The 16861-nt window shown below is 44.1% G+C and overlaps 1 protein-coding gene across 1 annotated transcript in view; it reads left to right on the forward strand.

The window, feature by feature from the left end:
* The window catches only part of LOC120059030 (guanine nucleotide-binding protein G(i) subunit alpha-like), an 85341-nt gene that overhangs the window by 18649 nt on the left and 49831 nt on the right, over positions 1–16861 (forward strand). The window contains exon 2 of the mRNA XM_039007794.1: positions 8995–9037. Coding sequence (XP_038863722.1) covers positions 8995–9037 — 43 coding nt within the window. The remainder of the gene's footprint in view (positions 1–8994; positions 9038–16861) is intronic.

The following is a 16861-nucleotide window of genomic DNA, read 5'->3' on the forward strand; positions in this document are numbered from 1 at the left end:
AGGGAGAGACAGCACGCTCCCATCGGAGAGAGAGGGAGAGACAGCACGCTCCCATCGGAGAGGGAGGGAGAGACAGCACGCTCCCATCGGAGAGGGAGGGAGAGACAGCACGCTCCCATCGGAGAGGGAGGGAGAGACAGCACGCTCCCATCGGAGAGGGAGGGAGAGACAGCACGCTCCCATCGGAGAGAGAGGGAGAGACAGCACGCTCCCATCGGAGAGGGAGGGAGAGACAGCACGCTCCCATCGGAGAGGGAGGGAGAGACAGCACGCTCCCATCGGAGAGGGAGGGAGAGACAGCACGCTCCCATCGGAGAGGGAGGGAGAGACAGCACGCTCCCATCGGAGAGAGAGGGAGAGACAGCACTCTCCCATCGGAGAGGGAGGGAGAGACAGCACGCTCCCATCGGAGAGAGAGGGAGAGACAGCACGCTCCCATCGGAGAGAGAGGGAGAGACAGCACGCTCCCATCGGAGAGAGAGGGAGAGACAGCACGCTCCCATCGGAGAGAGAGGGAGAGACAGCACGCTCCCATCGGAGAGAGAGGGAGACAGACAGACAGCACGCTCCCATCGGAGAGAGAGGGAGACAGACAGACAGCACGCTCCCATCGGAGAGAGAGGGAGACAGACAGACAGCACGCTCCCATCGGAGAGAGAGGGAGACAGACAGACAGCACGCTCCCATCAGAGGGGGAGAGAGGGAGACAGACAGACAGCACGCTCCCATCAGAGGGGGAGAGAGGGAGAGAGACAGACAGCACGCTCCCATCAGAGGGGGAGAGAGGGAGAGAGACAGACAGCACGCTCCCATCGGGGAGAGAGAGGGAGAGAGACAGACAGCACGCTCCCATCGGGGAGAGAGACGGACAGCACGCTCCCATCGGGGAGAGAGACGGACAGCACGCTCCCATCGGGGAGAGAGAGGGAGAGAGACAGACAGCACGCTCCCATCGGGGAGAGAGAGGGAGAGACAGACAGCACGCTCCCATCAGAGAGGGTGAGAGAGAGACAGACAGCACGCTCCCATCGGGGAGAGAGAGGGAGAGAGACAGACAGCACGCTCCCATCGGGGAGAGAGGGAGAGACAGACAGCACGCTCCCATCAGAGAGGGTGAGAGAGAGACAGACGGCAAGCTCCTGTCAGAGAGAGCGAGAGACATGAGGTGGAAACTGAGCTGCACTTCCTAACCTCCTGCCAAATGTATGACCATATTAGAAACACATATTTCCCTCAGATTACACAGACCCACAAAGAATTCGAAAACAAACCCAATTTTGATAAACTCCCATATCTACTGGGTGAAATACCAGTGTGGCGTCACAGCAGCAAGATTTGTGACCTGTTGCAACAAGAAAAAGGGCAACCAGTGAAGAACAAACACCATTGTAAATACAACCCATATTTATGTTTATTTATTTTTGTACTTTAACTCTTTGCACATAATGACATTTGAAATGTCTTTATTCTTTTGGAACTTTTGTGAGTTTAATGTTTAATGTTAATTTGTATTGTTTAGTTCTCTTTTGTTTATTATCTACTTCACTTGCTTTGGCAATGAAAACATATGTTTGCCATGCCAAAAATCAAATCAAGTTGTATTGGTCACATACACGTGATTAGCGGATGTTATTGCGGGTGTAGCGAAATGCTTGTGCTTCTAGCTCCGACAGTGCAGTAATAACAAATTACACAACATATACCCAGGGTTGCACATTTTGGGGAATATTTAAGAGGTGGCAACTTTCCGTGGGAATATATGGGAATTAACGGGAATATATGTGAATTTTTATGGAAATATATGCAAATTAATATGAATACCATTTAAATGTAGATGTTTTTTGCATTGGATATATTTACCATATCATATGGAGACAGAAACATAAACATTTTACATTATCATGAGTAGACATAATTACAAATGATTAAAGCCTTCCAATAGACATAAAAACATTTTAGTTAGGAATTGAACTTTAATTAAATGAGTTGACTCTTCACATGGGAGGATTTCACTGAACAACAAAATAAATTAAATGATCCCCAATGATCCATCGCATCTCCCAAAAACATTTTCAACTATATAAAATGATAGTCTAGAAACTAAAGCTTTGGTTGTCTTCCTCTCAGGCTTCCATGTCTTCTCCCTGGACCTCCTCAATGTCCACCTCTTCAACATCAGACTCTGAGGCCTCATCTTCACTGTCACTTTCCAACCTTGTTGAGGATGGCTCAAAAAGCCTCAAATTTGCCCGGATGGCCACCAATTTTTCAACCTTTTGTATTGGTCAGCCAGTTGCGTGCTTTGGTGTGTGTGTTCCCAAACAAGGACCAGTAGCGCTCTGAGGCGGCTGATGTTGGTGGGATTTGGAGGATGATGGAGGCAACAGGGGAAAGAGCCTCAGATCCACAAAGTCCCTTCCACCAGGTGGCTGATGAGATATGTTGGCACGACTTATATTGCATCTCCATCCCACAGCCCTTGCTTGGAAGTGTACTTCGCCAGACTGCCAAGAACCTTGCCCTCATCCAGTCCGAGGTGGCGAGACACGGTAGTGATGACACCATAGGCCTTGTTGATCTCTGCACCAGACAGGATGCTCTTGCCAGCATACTTGGGGTCCAACATGTACACTGCGGCGTGTATGGGCTTCAGGCAGAAGTCTTCACGCTTTTTGATGTATTTCAGAACTGCAGTTTCCACTGCTTGGAGCAACAGTGAAGTGGGCAGGGCAGTATTGATTTCTTCTCTTACATCTGCAAGCAGAGTCTGAACATCAGACAGGATGGCATTGTCTCCCTCAATCTGTGCAATGGCTACTGCTATAGGTTTCAGGAGGTTCAGGATGCTTAGCACTCTCCCCCAAAATACATCATCCAGGAGGATCCTCTTGATGGGGCTGTCCATATTGGCAGACTGTGATATGGCCATTTCTTGGAGAGACTCCTTCCCCTCCAGGAGACTGTCAAACATGATGACAACACCACCCCAACGGGTGTTGCTGGGCAGCTTCAATGTGGTGCTCTTTTTCTTCTCACTTTGCTTGGTGAGGTAGATAGCTGCTATAACTTGATGACCCTTCACATACCTAACCATTTCCTTGGCTCTCTTGTAGAGTGTATCCATTGTTTTCAGTGCCATGATGTCCTTGAGGAGCAGATTCAATGCATGAGCAGCACAGCCAATGGGTGTGATGTGAGGGTAGGACTCCTCCACTTTAGACCAAGCAGACTTCATGTTCGCAGCATTGTCTGTCACCAGTGCAAATACCTTCTGTGGTCCAAGGTCATTGATGACTGCCATCAGCTCATCTGCAATGTAGAGACTGGTGTGTCTGTTGTCCCTTGTGTTTGTGCTTTTGTAGAATTCTGATTGAAGGTTGGAGATGATGTAGTTAATTATTCCTTGCCCACGAACATTCGACCACCCATCAGAGATGATTGCAATACAGTCTGCTTTCTCTATGATTTGCTTGACCTTCACTTGAACTGAACTCTGCATCCAGCAAATGAGTAGATAAAGCATGTCTGGTTGGAGGGGTGTATGCTGGGCAAAGAACATTCAGACATTTCTTCCAATACACATTGCCTGTGAGCATCAGAGGTGAACCAGTTGCATACGCAGCTCGAGCAAGACATTCATCAGCATTTCTCTGACTACGTTCCTCCATTGAGTCAAAAAAACATCTGATTCCAGGAGGACCATGAGCTGTTGCTATCAATAAGGTGTCTGATTCATAATTTTTTACCTCGAATAGAAGTAGAGGGACTTTTGTCAGAGGTTGCTTGTTGTGAGCGCTGAGGGAACTTTATGCACTTGGCCAGATGATTCTGCATCTTTGTTCACATGACTTGGCACAGTATTTGCAAATGTACACAGCTTTTCCTTCTACGTTAGCTGCAGTGAAATGTCTCCACACATCAGATAGTGCCCGTGACATTTTCCTGTAAAGATTAGAAAACATTTGCAAAAAAACAACTAATTTGGAAAGTAAATGTTTTAAAATGGATCAGCGATGGAAACGGCTGAATTAACACTCAGTTAGCATGTATGGAAACAGGTGAATTAACACTCCACAGTTAGCAGGCTCAAGCAAGCTAAAATCCACATGGTAGCAAAAACGAACTAGTAGAAATTGTTTAAAAGTTAGAAATGATTAAACGCACTTTGATGTAGGCTACTATTTACTAATTAACAAAAAAATTATGTATGTCATATAAAATATATTCACCCCAACCAGTATTGTAATCAAAACTTACCAGAAAGCATGTAGTCCTTGGCTCAGACAGTATAATAGTGTGGGCTCAATAGCATCTCATTAGTGTGCAAGATCTTGAGAATCAGCTGTACATGTGATGGAAGAGTCCACTGTGCATGCAGAGGGTTACAATTCCATTGAATTGGGGATAGTTTAACCAAATATGCCACAAGGCCTAGAATTGCCATGTGTATCCCACAAAAAATGTTCACTGTCATAAGCTAACTTTTTGGATGAATTTAAGCAATATTCCCAAAATTCCCGGGCTTAAGTTCCCATGGAAAATTTCTGGAAAAATTCCTGAAATTTACCAGAAAGTTTCCGACCCTTTGCAACCCTATACCCAACACACACAAATCTAAGTAGGAATTAATTAAGACTATATACATATATGGATGAGCAATGTAAGAGCGTAACGGACTAAGATACAGTAGAATATTATAGAATACAGTATATACATAAACTCAGCAAAAAAAGAAACGTCCTCTCACTGTCAACTGCGTTTATTTTCAGCAAACTTAAACATGTGTAAATATTTGTATGAACAAAAGATTCAACAACTGAGACATAAACTGAACAAGTTCCACAGACATGTGACTAACAGAAATGGAATAATGTGCCCCTATACAAAGTGGAGGTCAAAGTAACAGTCAGTATCTGGTGTGGCCACCAGCTGCATTAAGTACTGCAGTGCATCTACTCCTCATGGACTGCAACAGATTTGCCAGTTCTTGCTGTGAGATGTTACCCCACTCTTCCACCAAGGCACCTGCAAGTTCCCGGACATTTCTGGGGGGAATGGCCTTAGCCCTTACCCTCCGATCCAACAGGTCCCAGACGTGCTCAATGGGATTAAGATCAGGGCTCTTCGCTGGCCATGACAGAACACTGACATTCCTGTCTTGCAGGAAATCACGCACAGAACGAGCAGTATGGCTGGTGGCATTGTCATGCTGGAGGGTCATGTCAGGATGAGCCTGCAGGAAGGGTACCACATGAGGGAGGAGGATGTCTTCCCTGTAACACAAAGCGTTGAGATTGTTGTCATTGCAGGCAATCTCAGTCCGATGATGCTGTGACACACCGCCCCAGACCATGACGGACCCTCCACCTCCAAATCGATCCCGCTCCAGAGTACAGGCCTTGGTGTAATGCTCATTCCTTCAACGATAAACGCGAATCCGACCATCACCCCTGGTGAGACAAAACCGCAACTTGTCAGTAAAGAGCACTTTTTGACAGTCTTGTCTGGTCCAGTCACGGTGGGTTTGTGCCCATAGGCAACATTGTTGCCGGTGAGGACCTTCCTTACAACAGGCCTACAAGCCCTCAGTCCAGCCTCTCTCAGCCTATTGTGGACAGTCTGAGCACTGATGGAGGGATTGTGTGTTCCTGGTGTAACTCGGGCAGTTGTTGTTGCCATCCTGTTTCTGTCCCGCAGGTGTGATGTTCGGATGTACCGATCCTGTGCCGGTGTTGTTACATGTGGTCTGCCACTGCGAGGACGATCAGCTGTCTGTCCTGTCTTCCTGTAGCGCTGACTTAGGCGTCTCACAGTACGGACATTGCAATTTATTGCCCTGGCCACATCTGCAGTCCTCATGCCTCCTTGCAGCACGCCTAAGGCATGTTCATGTAGATGTGCAGGGGCCCTGGGCATCTTTCTTTTGGTGTTTTTCAGAGTCTGTAGAAAGGCCTCTTTTTAGTGTCCTAATTTTTCATAACTGTGACCTTAATTGCCTACCATCTGTAAGCTGTTAGTGTCTTAACGACCGTTCCACAGGTGCATGTTCATTTAATTGTGTATATTTCATTGAACAAGCATGGGAAACAGTGTTTAACTTCTAGTTCCTCCCAAACCCGGATCCGGGAGCACCCCCACCAGTAAAAAAGCTGACTAGCATAGCCTAGCATAGCGTCACAAGTAAATACTAGCATCTAAATATCATTAAATCACAAGTCCAAGACACCAGATGAAAGATACACTTCTTGTGAATCTAGCCACCATTTCTGATTTTTAAAATGTTTTACAGGGAAGACACAATATGTAAATCTATTAGCTAACCACGTTAGCAAAAGACACCATTTTTCTTACTCCACTATTTTTTCACTCCACCAGTAGCTATCACCAATTCGACCAAATAAAGATATAAATAGCCACTAACCAAGAAAAAACTTAATCAGATGACAGTCTGATAACATATTTATTGTATAGCATATGTTTTGTTAGAAAAATGTGCATATTTCAGGTATAAATCATAGTTTACAATTGCAGCCCCCATCACAACTCTCACTAAAATGACTAGAATAACTACAGAGACCATCGTGTATTAGCTAATTACTCATCATAAAACATTTCTTAAAAATACACAGCGTACAGCAATTGAAAGACACAGATCTTGTGAATCAAGACAATATTTCAGATTTTCTAAGTGTTTTACAGCGAAAACACAATATATCGTTATATTAGCTTACCACAATAGCAAGCCAGACAACAGCATTGATTCCAGCCAAACACAGCGATAACGTATTCACCACCAAAGTAAATTAATTTTTCACTAACCTTCTCAGAATTCTTCAGATGACAGTCCTGTAACATCATATTACACAATCCATATAGGTTTTGTTCGAAAATGTGAATATTTAGCAGCACGAATCGTGGTTATACAATGTGATCAGTGGCAACAGGTCATGCATTCTGGCCGGCGCCATCTTGGAAAGGCACCTAATCTAATCAATAAATAATCGTAAACTTGACTAAAAAATACAGGTTGGACATCAAATGAAAGATGCATTAGTTATTAATGCAACCGCTGAGTTAGATTTTTTAAATTAACGTTACTAGACATACAGTGTGCGTTACAGCCAGACTAGTGCCGCAATAATGGCGGACAAATCCGTTTACATTTTTCCACATAAATACGGAATAACATCATAAATAGCTCTTACTTTTGGACGAGCTTCCATCAGAATCTTGGGCAAGTGGTCCGTTGTCCAAAAGAATCGTTGCTTGGTTGTAAAACGTAGTCTTCAACTTCGGAATTAGCAGCTAACAATAGCTATGTGGCCACAGCATGCCCAAATCCTCAAAACGCAATACTAAGGAAATTCCGAAAATAGCAATATACTCGCATAAACTGATAACTCGGTTTAAAATAACTTCGTTATGATGTTTCTAACACCTATATCGAATTAAATTAGACGGATATATCTAAGGTCGATAACTGAGCGTTTCAAAATGCCATCCTGAGGTCCTGCTTTGCGCCATGACGAACGTCGAAAAGAGAGGTCCCCTCGTTCCTTGGCCTTTTATAAACTCTGAGAATTACGTAGACACTCCATTCCACTTCTCATTGGTTACTGACATCCAGGGGAAGGCGGGTGCAGTTCATGTCGACCCATAGGATACATACAGAGCTTTAAACTGATCTGAGAACAGAGCCTAATTTTCAGACCTTCGCAGTTCCTGTCATGGATTTCGCTGCAGAAAGAGTTCTGGTTCACCCACAGACATAATTCAAACGGTTTTAGAAACTAGAGATTGTTTTCTATCCAATAGTAATAATAATATGCATATTGTACGAGCAAGAATTGAGTACGAGGCAGTTTAATTTGGAGACCAATTTTTCCAAGATCGAAATAGCACCCCCCATATGCTCAAGAGGTTAAACCCTTTACAATGAAGATCTGTGAAGTTATTTGGCTTTTTACGAATTATCTTTGAAAGACAGGGCCCTGAAAAGAGACATTTCTTTTTTTGCTGAGTTTGCGAAGAGTAATGCCAGATTTGTAAACTTTATTAAAGTGACTAGTGTTCTATTTCTTAAAGTGGCCAGTGATTTCTAGCCTATGCCTATAGGCAGCAGCCTCTAATGTGCTAGTGATGGCTGTTTAACATTCTGATGGCCTTAAGATAGAAGCTGTTTTTGAGTCTCTCGGTCCCAGCTTTGCTGCACCTGTACTGACCTCTCCTTCTGGATAATGGCATGGTAAACAGGCAGTGGCTCGGGTGGTTGATGTCGTTGATGATATTTTTGGCCTTCCTGTGACATCGGGTGCTGTAGGTGTCCTGGAGGGTAGGTAGTTTGCCCCTGGTAATGCGTTGGGCAGACCGTTGCGACCCTTGAGACCCTTGCGGTTGCGGGCTGTGCAGTTGCCGTACCAGGCGGTGATACAGCCTGACAGGATGCTTTCAATTGTGCATCTGTAGAAGTTTGTGAGGGTTTCAGGTGACAAGCCAAATTTCTTTAGCTCCTGAGGTTGAGGAGGCGCTGTTGCACCTACTTCACCACACTGTCGGTGTGGGTGGTCCATTTCAGTTTGTCAGTGATCTGTACGCCAAGGAACTTGAAGCTTTCCACGTTCTCGACTGCGATCCCGTCGATGTAGAATGGGGGGGGGGGGGGGGGGGCGACACCCTCTGCTGTTTCCAGAAGTCCACGATCATCTCCTTTGTTTTGTTGACGTTGAGTGAGAGGTTGTTTTCCAGGCACCACACTCCCAGAGCCCTCACCTCCTCACTGTAGGCTGTCTCGTCATCGTTGGTAATCAAGCCTACCACTGTTGTGTCGTCTGCAAACTTGATGATTGAGTTGGAGGCGTGCTTGGCCACGCAGTCATAGGTGAACAGGGAGTACAGGAGGGGGCTGAGAGTGAGCGAGAGAGAGAATGAACTGTTATAGGTTAACAAATGTAGGCCTAGTTCTCCTGTAATTGATGTCTCTTTTTTTCTTTTCAGGTGCTGGGGAGTCTGGGAAAAGTACAATAGTGAAGCAGATGAAGTAAGTTCAACCACTTCACGATGTGAGCACTTCGCAGTCCTAACTGCATTCTATGTAACGCTCTTTGATGGAAGCAGCACAGAACTAGAATGAGATGGTGATGAGGTTCCAACCCTGTTCTATTCATTATCTTTTCATGGGTAGAATGTTGCAGCGATTAGTGCTATTTGAGGTAGATTTTTTATTTTTTTATTTTTTTTATTTTAATGATCACGTTTTATTTTACTAGATGGGCGTTATGAAATATGACCTTGACATTTTTTTAGAGCTTTTTAATTGAGATCCCAAAGCCAAATATTGCTAACAATCAGTTGGCAAAACATTGAAAACATTCCATTGTCTCTATCCACATAGAATAAAGAGCCCCATGACGGTAGTGACTGCCCATTACTGGTTATCACTTATTAACCATAATTTATTTGCTTTACTTTGCTTAAATAAAAATGTTCCGTTGTGTGTGTATATACACTGGCCAGTTTATTAGGTACACCACCCCGTTCATGAAAATGGATCGCTCTTAGAGACAGTGAGTCATGTGGCCGAGTCTTGCCACAGTTGAAGTCGGAGGTTTACATACACTTAGGTTGGAGTCATTAAAACTCTTTTTTTCAACCACTTCACAAATTTCTTGTTAACAAACTATGGTTTTCGCAAGTCGGTTAGGACATCTACCGGTACTTTGTGCATAACACAAGTAATTTTTCCAACAATTGTTTAGACAGATTAGTTCACTTATAATTCACTGTATCACAATTCCAGTGGGTCAGAAGTTTGCATACACTAAGTTGACTGCCTTTAAACAGCTTGGAAAATTCCATAAAATGATGTCATGGCTTTAGAAGCTTCTGATAGGCTAATTAACATTCATTGAGTCAATTGGAGGTGTACCTGTGGATGTGTTTCAAGGCCTACCTTCAAACTCCCTGCCTCTTTGCTTGACATCCTGGGAAAATCAAAAGAAATCAGCGAAGACCTCAGGAAAAAAATTGTAGACCTCCACAAGTCTGGTTCATCCTTGGGAGCAATTTCCAAATGCCTGAAGGTCCCACGTTCATCTGTACAAACAATAGTACCCAAGTATAAACACCATGGGACCACGCAGCTGTCATACCGCTCAGGAAGGAGGATGCTTGCAAGCTGAAGAACACCATCCCAAACGTGAAGCACGGGGGTGGCAGCATTATGTTGTGGGGGTGCTTTGCTGCAGGAGGGGCTGGTGCACTTCACAAAATAGATGGCATCATGAGGGAGGAAAATTATGTGGATATATTGAAGCAACATCTCAAGGCATCAGTCAGGAAGTTAAAGCTTGGTCGCAAATGGGTCTTCCAAATGGACAATGACCCCAAGCAGACTTCCAAAGTTGTGGCAAAAAGGCTTAAGGACAACAAAATCAAGGTATTGGAGTGCCCATCACAAAGCCCTGACCTCAAGCCTGTCGAAAATTTGTTGGCAGAACTGAAAAAGCATGTGTGAGCAAGGAGGCCTACAAACCTGACTCAGTTACACCAGCTCTGTCAGGAGGAATGGGCCAAAATTCACCCAACTTATTGTGGGAAGCTTGTGGAAGGCTACACGAAACGTTTGACCCAAGTTAAACAATTTAAAGGCAATGCTACCAAATACTAATTGAGTGTATCTAAACTTCTGACGCACTGGGAATGTGATGAAAGAAATAATAACTGAAATAAATAATTTTCTCTACTATTATTCAGACATTTCACATTCTTAAAATAAAGTGGTGATCCTAACTGACCTAAGACAGGGAATTTTTATTTAGATTAAATGTCAGGAATTGTGAAAAACTGAGTTTAAATGCATTTGGTGTATGTAAACTTCCGACTTCAACTCTATATAAAGCAGGCAGACAGGCATCGAGGCATTCAGTTACTGTTCGTTTGAACGTTAGAATGGGCAAAACTAGTGACCTAAGCGTCTTTTGAGCGTGATATGATCGTCGGTGCCAGTGTTTTAGAAACGCCCGCCCTCCTGGGCTCTTCATGCACGAAAGTGTCTTGGGTTTACCGTGAATGGTGCAACAAACAAAACACATCCAGTCAGCGGCAGTCCCTGTGGGTTGAAAACAGCTCGTTGAGGTCGAAGGAGAATGGCAAGAATCGTACAAGCTAACAGGCGGGCCACAGACAGACAAATAACGGCGCAGTAGCACAGTGGTGTGCAGAACGGCATCTCGGAAGCCACAACTAGTCGATCCTTGTCACGGATGGGCTTTTGCAGCAGACGTCCACACCGGGTTCCACTCCTACAGACGACCACACCGGGTTCCACTCCTACAGACGACCACACCGGGTTCCACTCCTACAGACGACCACACCGGGTTCCACTCCTACAGACGACCACACCGGGTTCCACTCCTACAGACGACCACACCGGGTTCCACTCCTACAGACGACCACACCGGGTTCCACTCCTACAGACGACCACACCGGGTTCCACTCCTACAGACGACCACACCGGGTTCCACTCCTACAGACGACCACACCGGGTTCCACTCCTACAGACGACCACACCGGGTTCCTATCAGCTAAAAACACGAAGCAGAAGCAGCAGTTCCAGTAGGTACACGATCACCAACACTGGACAATTATGGAGTGGAAAAAACATTGCCTTGTTTGACGAATCCCAGTTCCTGTTGTGTCATGCTGATGACAGGATTTGGCATAAACAGCATGAGTCCATGGCTCCATCCTGTTTAGTGTCGGCGGTACAGGCTGGTGGTGTAATGGTGTGGGGGACACACGAGAGGTCCCTCGATACAAATTGAGCAACGTTTCCATGCTGTTCTGGAGGTTAAAGGGGGGTCCGACCTGTTAGTGGATGGATGTACCTAATATACTCGCCACTGAGTTTATATATTTTGTATGACTTTATTATTCAATATCTTAGACAACCATCTAATACAGTGGTATTCAAACGTTTTCAGCGGGGGACCCCATTTTTTTTCCCCCCGCCAGAATTTCTTGGGACCCATTTTTTTTACCCCTTAAATGTCTTGCGATCCCACCCCAAAGCTAATGACACAAACCTTAAAATAGCTACATTTTAAGATATTTACATGAACAAATTAACTTGAATTCATTAGTTTCTCAATATAATTTTATGTTTAAAAAATATCTTTCTCAAAAACGTTTGTGCACTGAGTGTTCAAAACATTAGGAACACCTTCTGTATCCTACTGTATACGGAACAAAAATATAAATACAACATGCAACAATTTCAAAGATTTTACTGATTTACAGTTCATATAAGGAAATCAAATCAATTTAAATACATTCATTAGGCCCTAATCTATGGATTTCACATGACTGGGAATACAGATATGCATCTGTTGGTCACAGATAACTAAAAAAAAAAAAAAAAAAAGTAGGGGCATGGATCAGAAAACCAGTCAGTATCGGGTGTGACCACCATTTGCCTCATGCAGCGTGACACATCTACTTCACATAGAGTTGATTAGGCTTGTCCCACTCCTCACATATCTGGTGAGTATGCAGGCCATGAAAGAACTGTGACATTTTCAGCTTCCAGGAATTGGTGCTGTGCATTATCATGCTAAAACATGAGGTGATGGCGACGGATGAATGGCACGACAATGGGCCTCAGGATCTTGTCACTGTATATCTGTGCATTCAAATAGCCATCGGTTAAAATTCAAATGTGTTTGTTGTTCGTAGCTTATGCCTGCCCATACCATAACCCCACCACCACCATGGGGCACTCTGTTATTAACATTAGCAAACCGTTCGCCCACACGACACCATCTGCCCAGTACAGTTGAAACCCAGATTCATCCATGAAGAGCACACTTCTCCAGCGTGCCAGTGGCCATCTAAGGTGAGCATTTGCACACTGAAGTCGGTTAAGCCCTTGTGAGGATGACAAGCATGCAGATGAGCTTCCCTGAGACTAACAGTTCTAACAGTTTGTGCAGCAATTATTCAGTTGTGCAAACCCACAGTTTCATCAGCTGTCCAGGTGGTTGGTTTCAGATGATCCCGAAGGTGAAGAAACCGGATGTGGAGGTCCTCGGCTGGTGTGGTTACACGTGGTCTGCGGTTGTGAGGCCGGTTGGACGTACTGCCAAATTCTCTTAAACAACATTGGAGGCAGCTTATGGTAGAAAAATAAACATAAAATTATCTGACAACAACTCTAGTGGACATTCCTGTAGTCAGCATTCCAATTGCTCCCTCAACTTGAGACATCTGTGACATTGTGTTTTGTGACAAAACTGCACATTTTAGAGTGGCCTTTTATTGTCCCCAGCACAAGGTGTACCTGTGTAATGACAATGCTGTTTAATCACCTGTCAGGTGGATGATTATCTTGGCATAGGAGAAACGTGAACTAACAGGAATGTAAACACATTTTTGAGAAATAAGCTTTTTGTGCATATGGAACATTTCTGGGATCTTTTATTTCAGCTCATGAAACATGGGACCAACACTTGTTGTTCAGTGTAATATTGAGTTGCACCCCCTTTTCCCCTCAGAACAGCTTCAATTGGCCAGGGCACAGACTCTACAAGGTGTCTCGAGCATCCCTGTGAAACACTTACCCACTGCTTCCCACAGTTGTCTGAATGTACAGTACCTGTCAACAGTTTGGACTCATTCAAGGGTTTTTATTTATTTTTAATATTTCCTACGTTGTGGAATAATAGTGAAGACATAAACTATGAAATAACACATGGATTCAGTCAGTAAACATTTTTTTTTTTAAACAAATCAATATATATTTGATATTCTTCAAAGTAGGCACCTTTTGCCTTAATAACAGCTTTGCACATTCTTGGCATTTTCTCAACGAGCTTCATCTGGAATGCTTTTCCAAGAGTCTTGAGGAGTTCCCACATGCTGAGAACTTGTTGGCTTCTTTTCCTTCAGTCTGCAGTCAAACTCATCCTAAACCATCTCAATTGGGTTGAGGTCGATTGTGGAGGCCAGGTGACCAGATGCAGCACTCCATCATTTTCCTTCTTGGTCAAATAGCCCTTACACAGCCTGGAGGTGTGTTGGGTCATTGTCCTGTTGAAAAACAAATGATTGTTCCACTAAGTGCCTTGATTTCTAAATAAATCACTGACAGTGCCACCAGCTAAGCACCATCACACCACCTCCTCCATGCTCCACGGTGGGAACCACACATGCAGAGATCATCCGTTCACCTACTCTGTGTCTCACAAAGACGGTTGGAACCAAAAAATCTCAAATTTGGACTCATCAGACCAAAGTACAGATTTCCACTGGTCGTGTTTCTTGGCCCAAGCAAGTCTCTTCTTATTATTGGTGTCCTTTAGTAGTGGTTTCTTTGCAGCAATTCGATCATGAAGGCCTGATTCACGCAGTCTCCTCTGAACAGTTGATGTTGAAATGTGTCTGTTACTTGAACTCTGAAGCATTTATTTGGGGTGCAATTTCTGAGGCTGGTAACTCTAATTGAACTTATCCTCTGCAGCAGAGGTAACTCTGGGTCTTCCGTTCCTGTGGCTGTCCTCATGAGAGCCAGTTCCATCATAGTGCTTGATGGTTTTTGTGACTGCACTTGAAGAAACTTTCAAAGATCTTGAACATTTCTGCATTGACTGAACTTCATGTCTTAAAGTAATGATGGACTGTCGTTTCTCTTTGCTTATTTTAGCTGTTCTTGCCATAATATGGACTTGGTCTTTTACCAAATAGGGCTATCTTCTGTATACCACCCCTACCTTGTCACAACACAACTTGTCACAAATTAAAGAAAGAAATTCCACAAATTTACTTTTAACAAGGCACACCTGTTAATTGATATGCATTCCATGTAACTACCACATGAAGCTGGTTGAGAGAATGCAAAGTGTGTGCAAAGCTGTCATCAAGGCACAGGGTGGCTACTTTGAAGAATCTTTAGAACTTCTTTGGTTACTACATGATTCCATATGTGTTATTTCCTAGTTTTGATGGTTTCACTATTATTCTACAATGTAGAGATTAGTAAAAAATAAAAACCTGTTATTTTTTTTACTATTTATTTATTTATTTCACCTTTTATTTAACCAGGTAGACCAGTTGAGAACAAGTTCTCATTTACAACTGTGACAGCAGTGTGACAAAAACAATGACAGTTACATATCAACAAACGTACAGTCAATAACACAATAGAGCAATCTATGTACAGTGTGTGCAAATGTAGGGAGGTAGGGCAATAAGTAGGCCATAGAGGCGGATAATTACAATTTAGCATTAACACTGGAGTGATAGATGTGCAGATGATGATGTGCAAGTAGAGATACTGGGGTGCAAAATATGGGGTTGAGGTAGTTGGGTGTGCTATTTACAGATTGGCTGTGTACAGGTACAGTGATCGGTAAGCTGCTCTGAAGTTAGAGAGGGAGATGTAAGACTCCAGCTTCAGTGATTTTTGCAATTCGTTCCAGTCATTGGCAGCAGAGAACTGGAAGGAAAGCCGGCCAAAGGAAGTGTTGGCTTTGGGGATGACCAGTGAAATATACCTGCTGGAGCGCGTGCTACGGGTGGGTGTTGCTATGGTGATCAGTGAGCTAAGGCGGGGCTTTACCTAGCAAAGACTTGTAGATGACCTGGAGCCAGTGGGTTTGGCGACGAATATGTAGTGAGGGCCAGCTAATGAGAGCATACAGGTCGCAGTGGTGGGTAGTATATGGGGATTTGGTGACAAAACAGATGTCATTGTGATAGACTACATCCAGTTTGCTGAGTAGAGTGTTGGAGGATATTTTGTAAATGACATCGCCGAAGTCAAGGATCGGTAGGATAGTCAGTTTTACGAGGGTATGTTTGGCAGCATGAGTGAAGGATGCTTTGTTGTGAAATAGGAAGCTGATTCTAGATTTAATTTTAGATTGGAGATGTTTAATGTGAGTCTGGAAGGAGAGTTTACAGTCTAACCAGACACCTAGGTATTTGTAGTTGTCCACATATTCCAAGTCAGAACCGTCCAGAGTAGTGATGCTGGACGGGCGGGCAGGTGCGGTTGATGAGCATGCATTTTAAAAGCAGTTGGAGGCCACGGAAGGAGAGTTGTATGGCATTGAAGGTTTGGAGGTTTGTCGTTTGGAGGTTTGTTAACAGTGTCCAAAGAAGGGCCAGATGTATACAGAATGGTGTCGTCTGCGTGGAGGTGGATCAGAGAATCACCAGCAGCAAGAGCAACATCATTGATGTATACAGAGAAAAGAGTCGGCCCGAGAATTGAACCCTGTGGCACCCCCATAGAGACTCCCAGAGGTCCAGACAACAGGCCCTCCGATTTGACACGCTGAACTCTGTCTGAGAAGTAGTTGGTGAACCAGGCGAGGCAGTCACTTGAGAAACCAAGGCTATTGAGTCTGCGGATAAGAATGCGGTGATTGACAGAGTCGAAAGCCTTGGCCAGGTCGATGAATACAGCTGCACAGTATTGTCTCTTGTCAATGTCTGTTATGATATCGTTTAGGACCTTGAGCGTGGCTGAGGTGCACCCATGACCAGCTTGTAGGTACGGTGAAGGTACGGTGGCATTCGAAATGGTCGGTAATCTGTTTAACTTGGCTTTCGAAGATTTTAGAAATACAGGGCAGGATGGATGTAGGTCTATAACAGTTTGGATCTAGAGTGTCTCCCCCTTTGAAGAGGGGGATGACCGCGGCAGCTTTCCAATCTTTGTGGATCTCAGATGATACGAAAGAGTGGTTGAATAAGCTAGTAATAGGGGTTGCAACAATTTCGGCGGATAATTTTAGAAAGAGATGGTCCAGATTGTCTAGCCTAGCTGATTTGTAGGGATACAGATTTTTCCGGGGGGGGG

This window comes from Salvelinus namaycush, chromosome 14, assembly GCF_016432855.1.
Source record: "Salvelinus namaycush isolate Seneca chromosome 14, SaNama_1.0, whole genome shotgun sequence".
Lineage (NCBI taxonomy): Eukaryota > Metazoa > Chordata > Actinopteri > Salmoniformes > Salmonidae > Salvelinus > Salvelinus namaycush.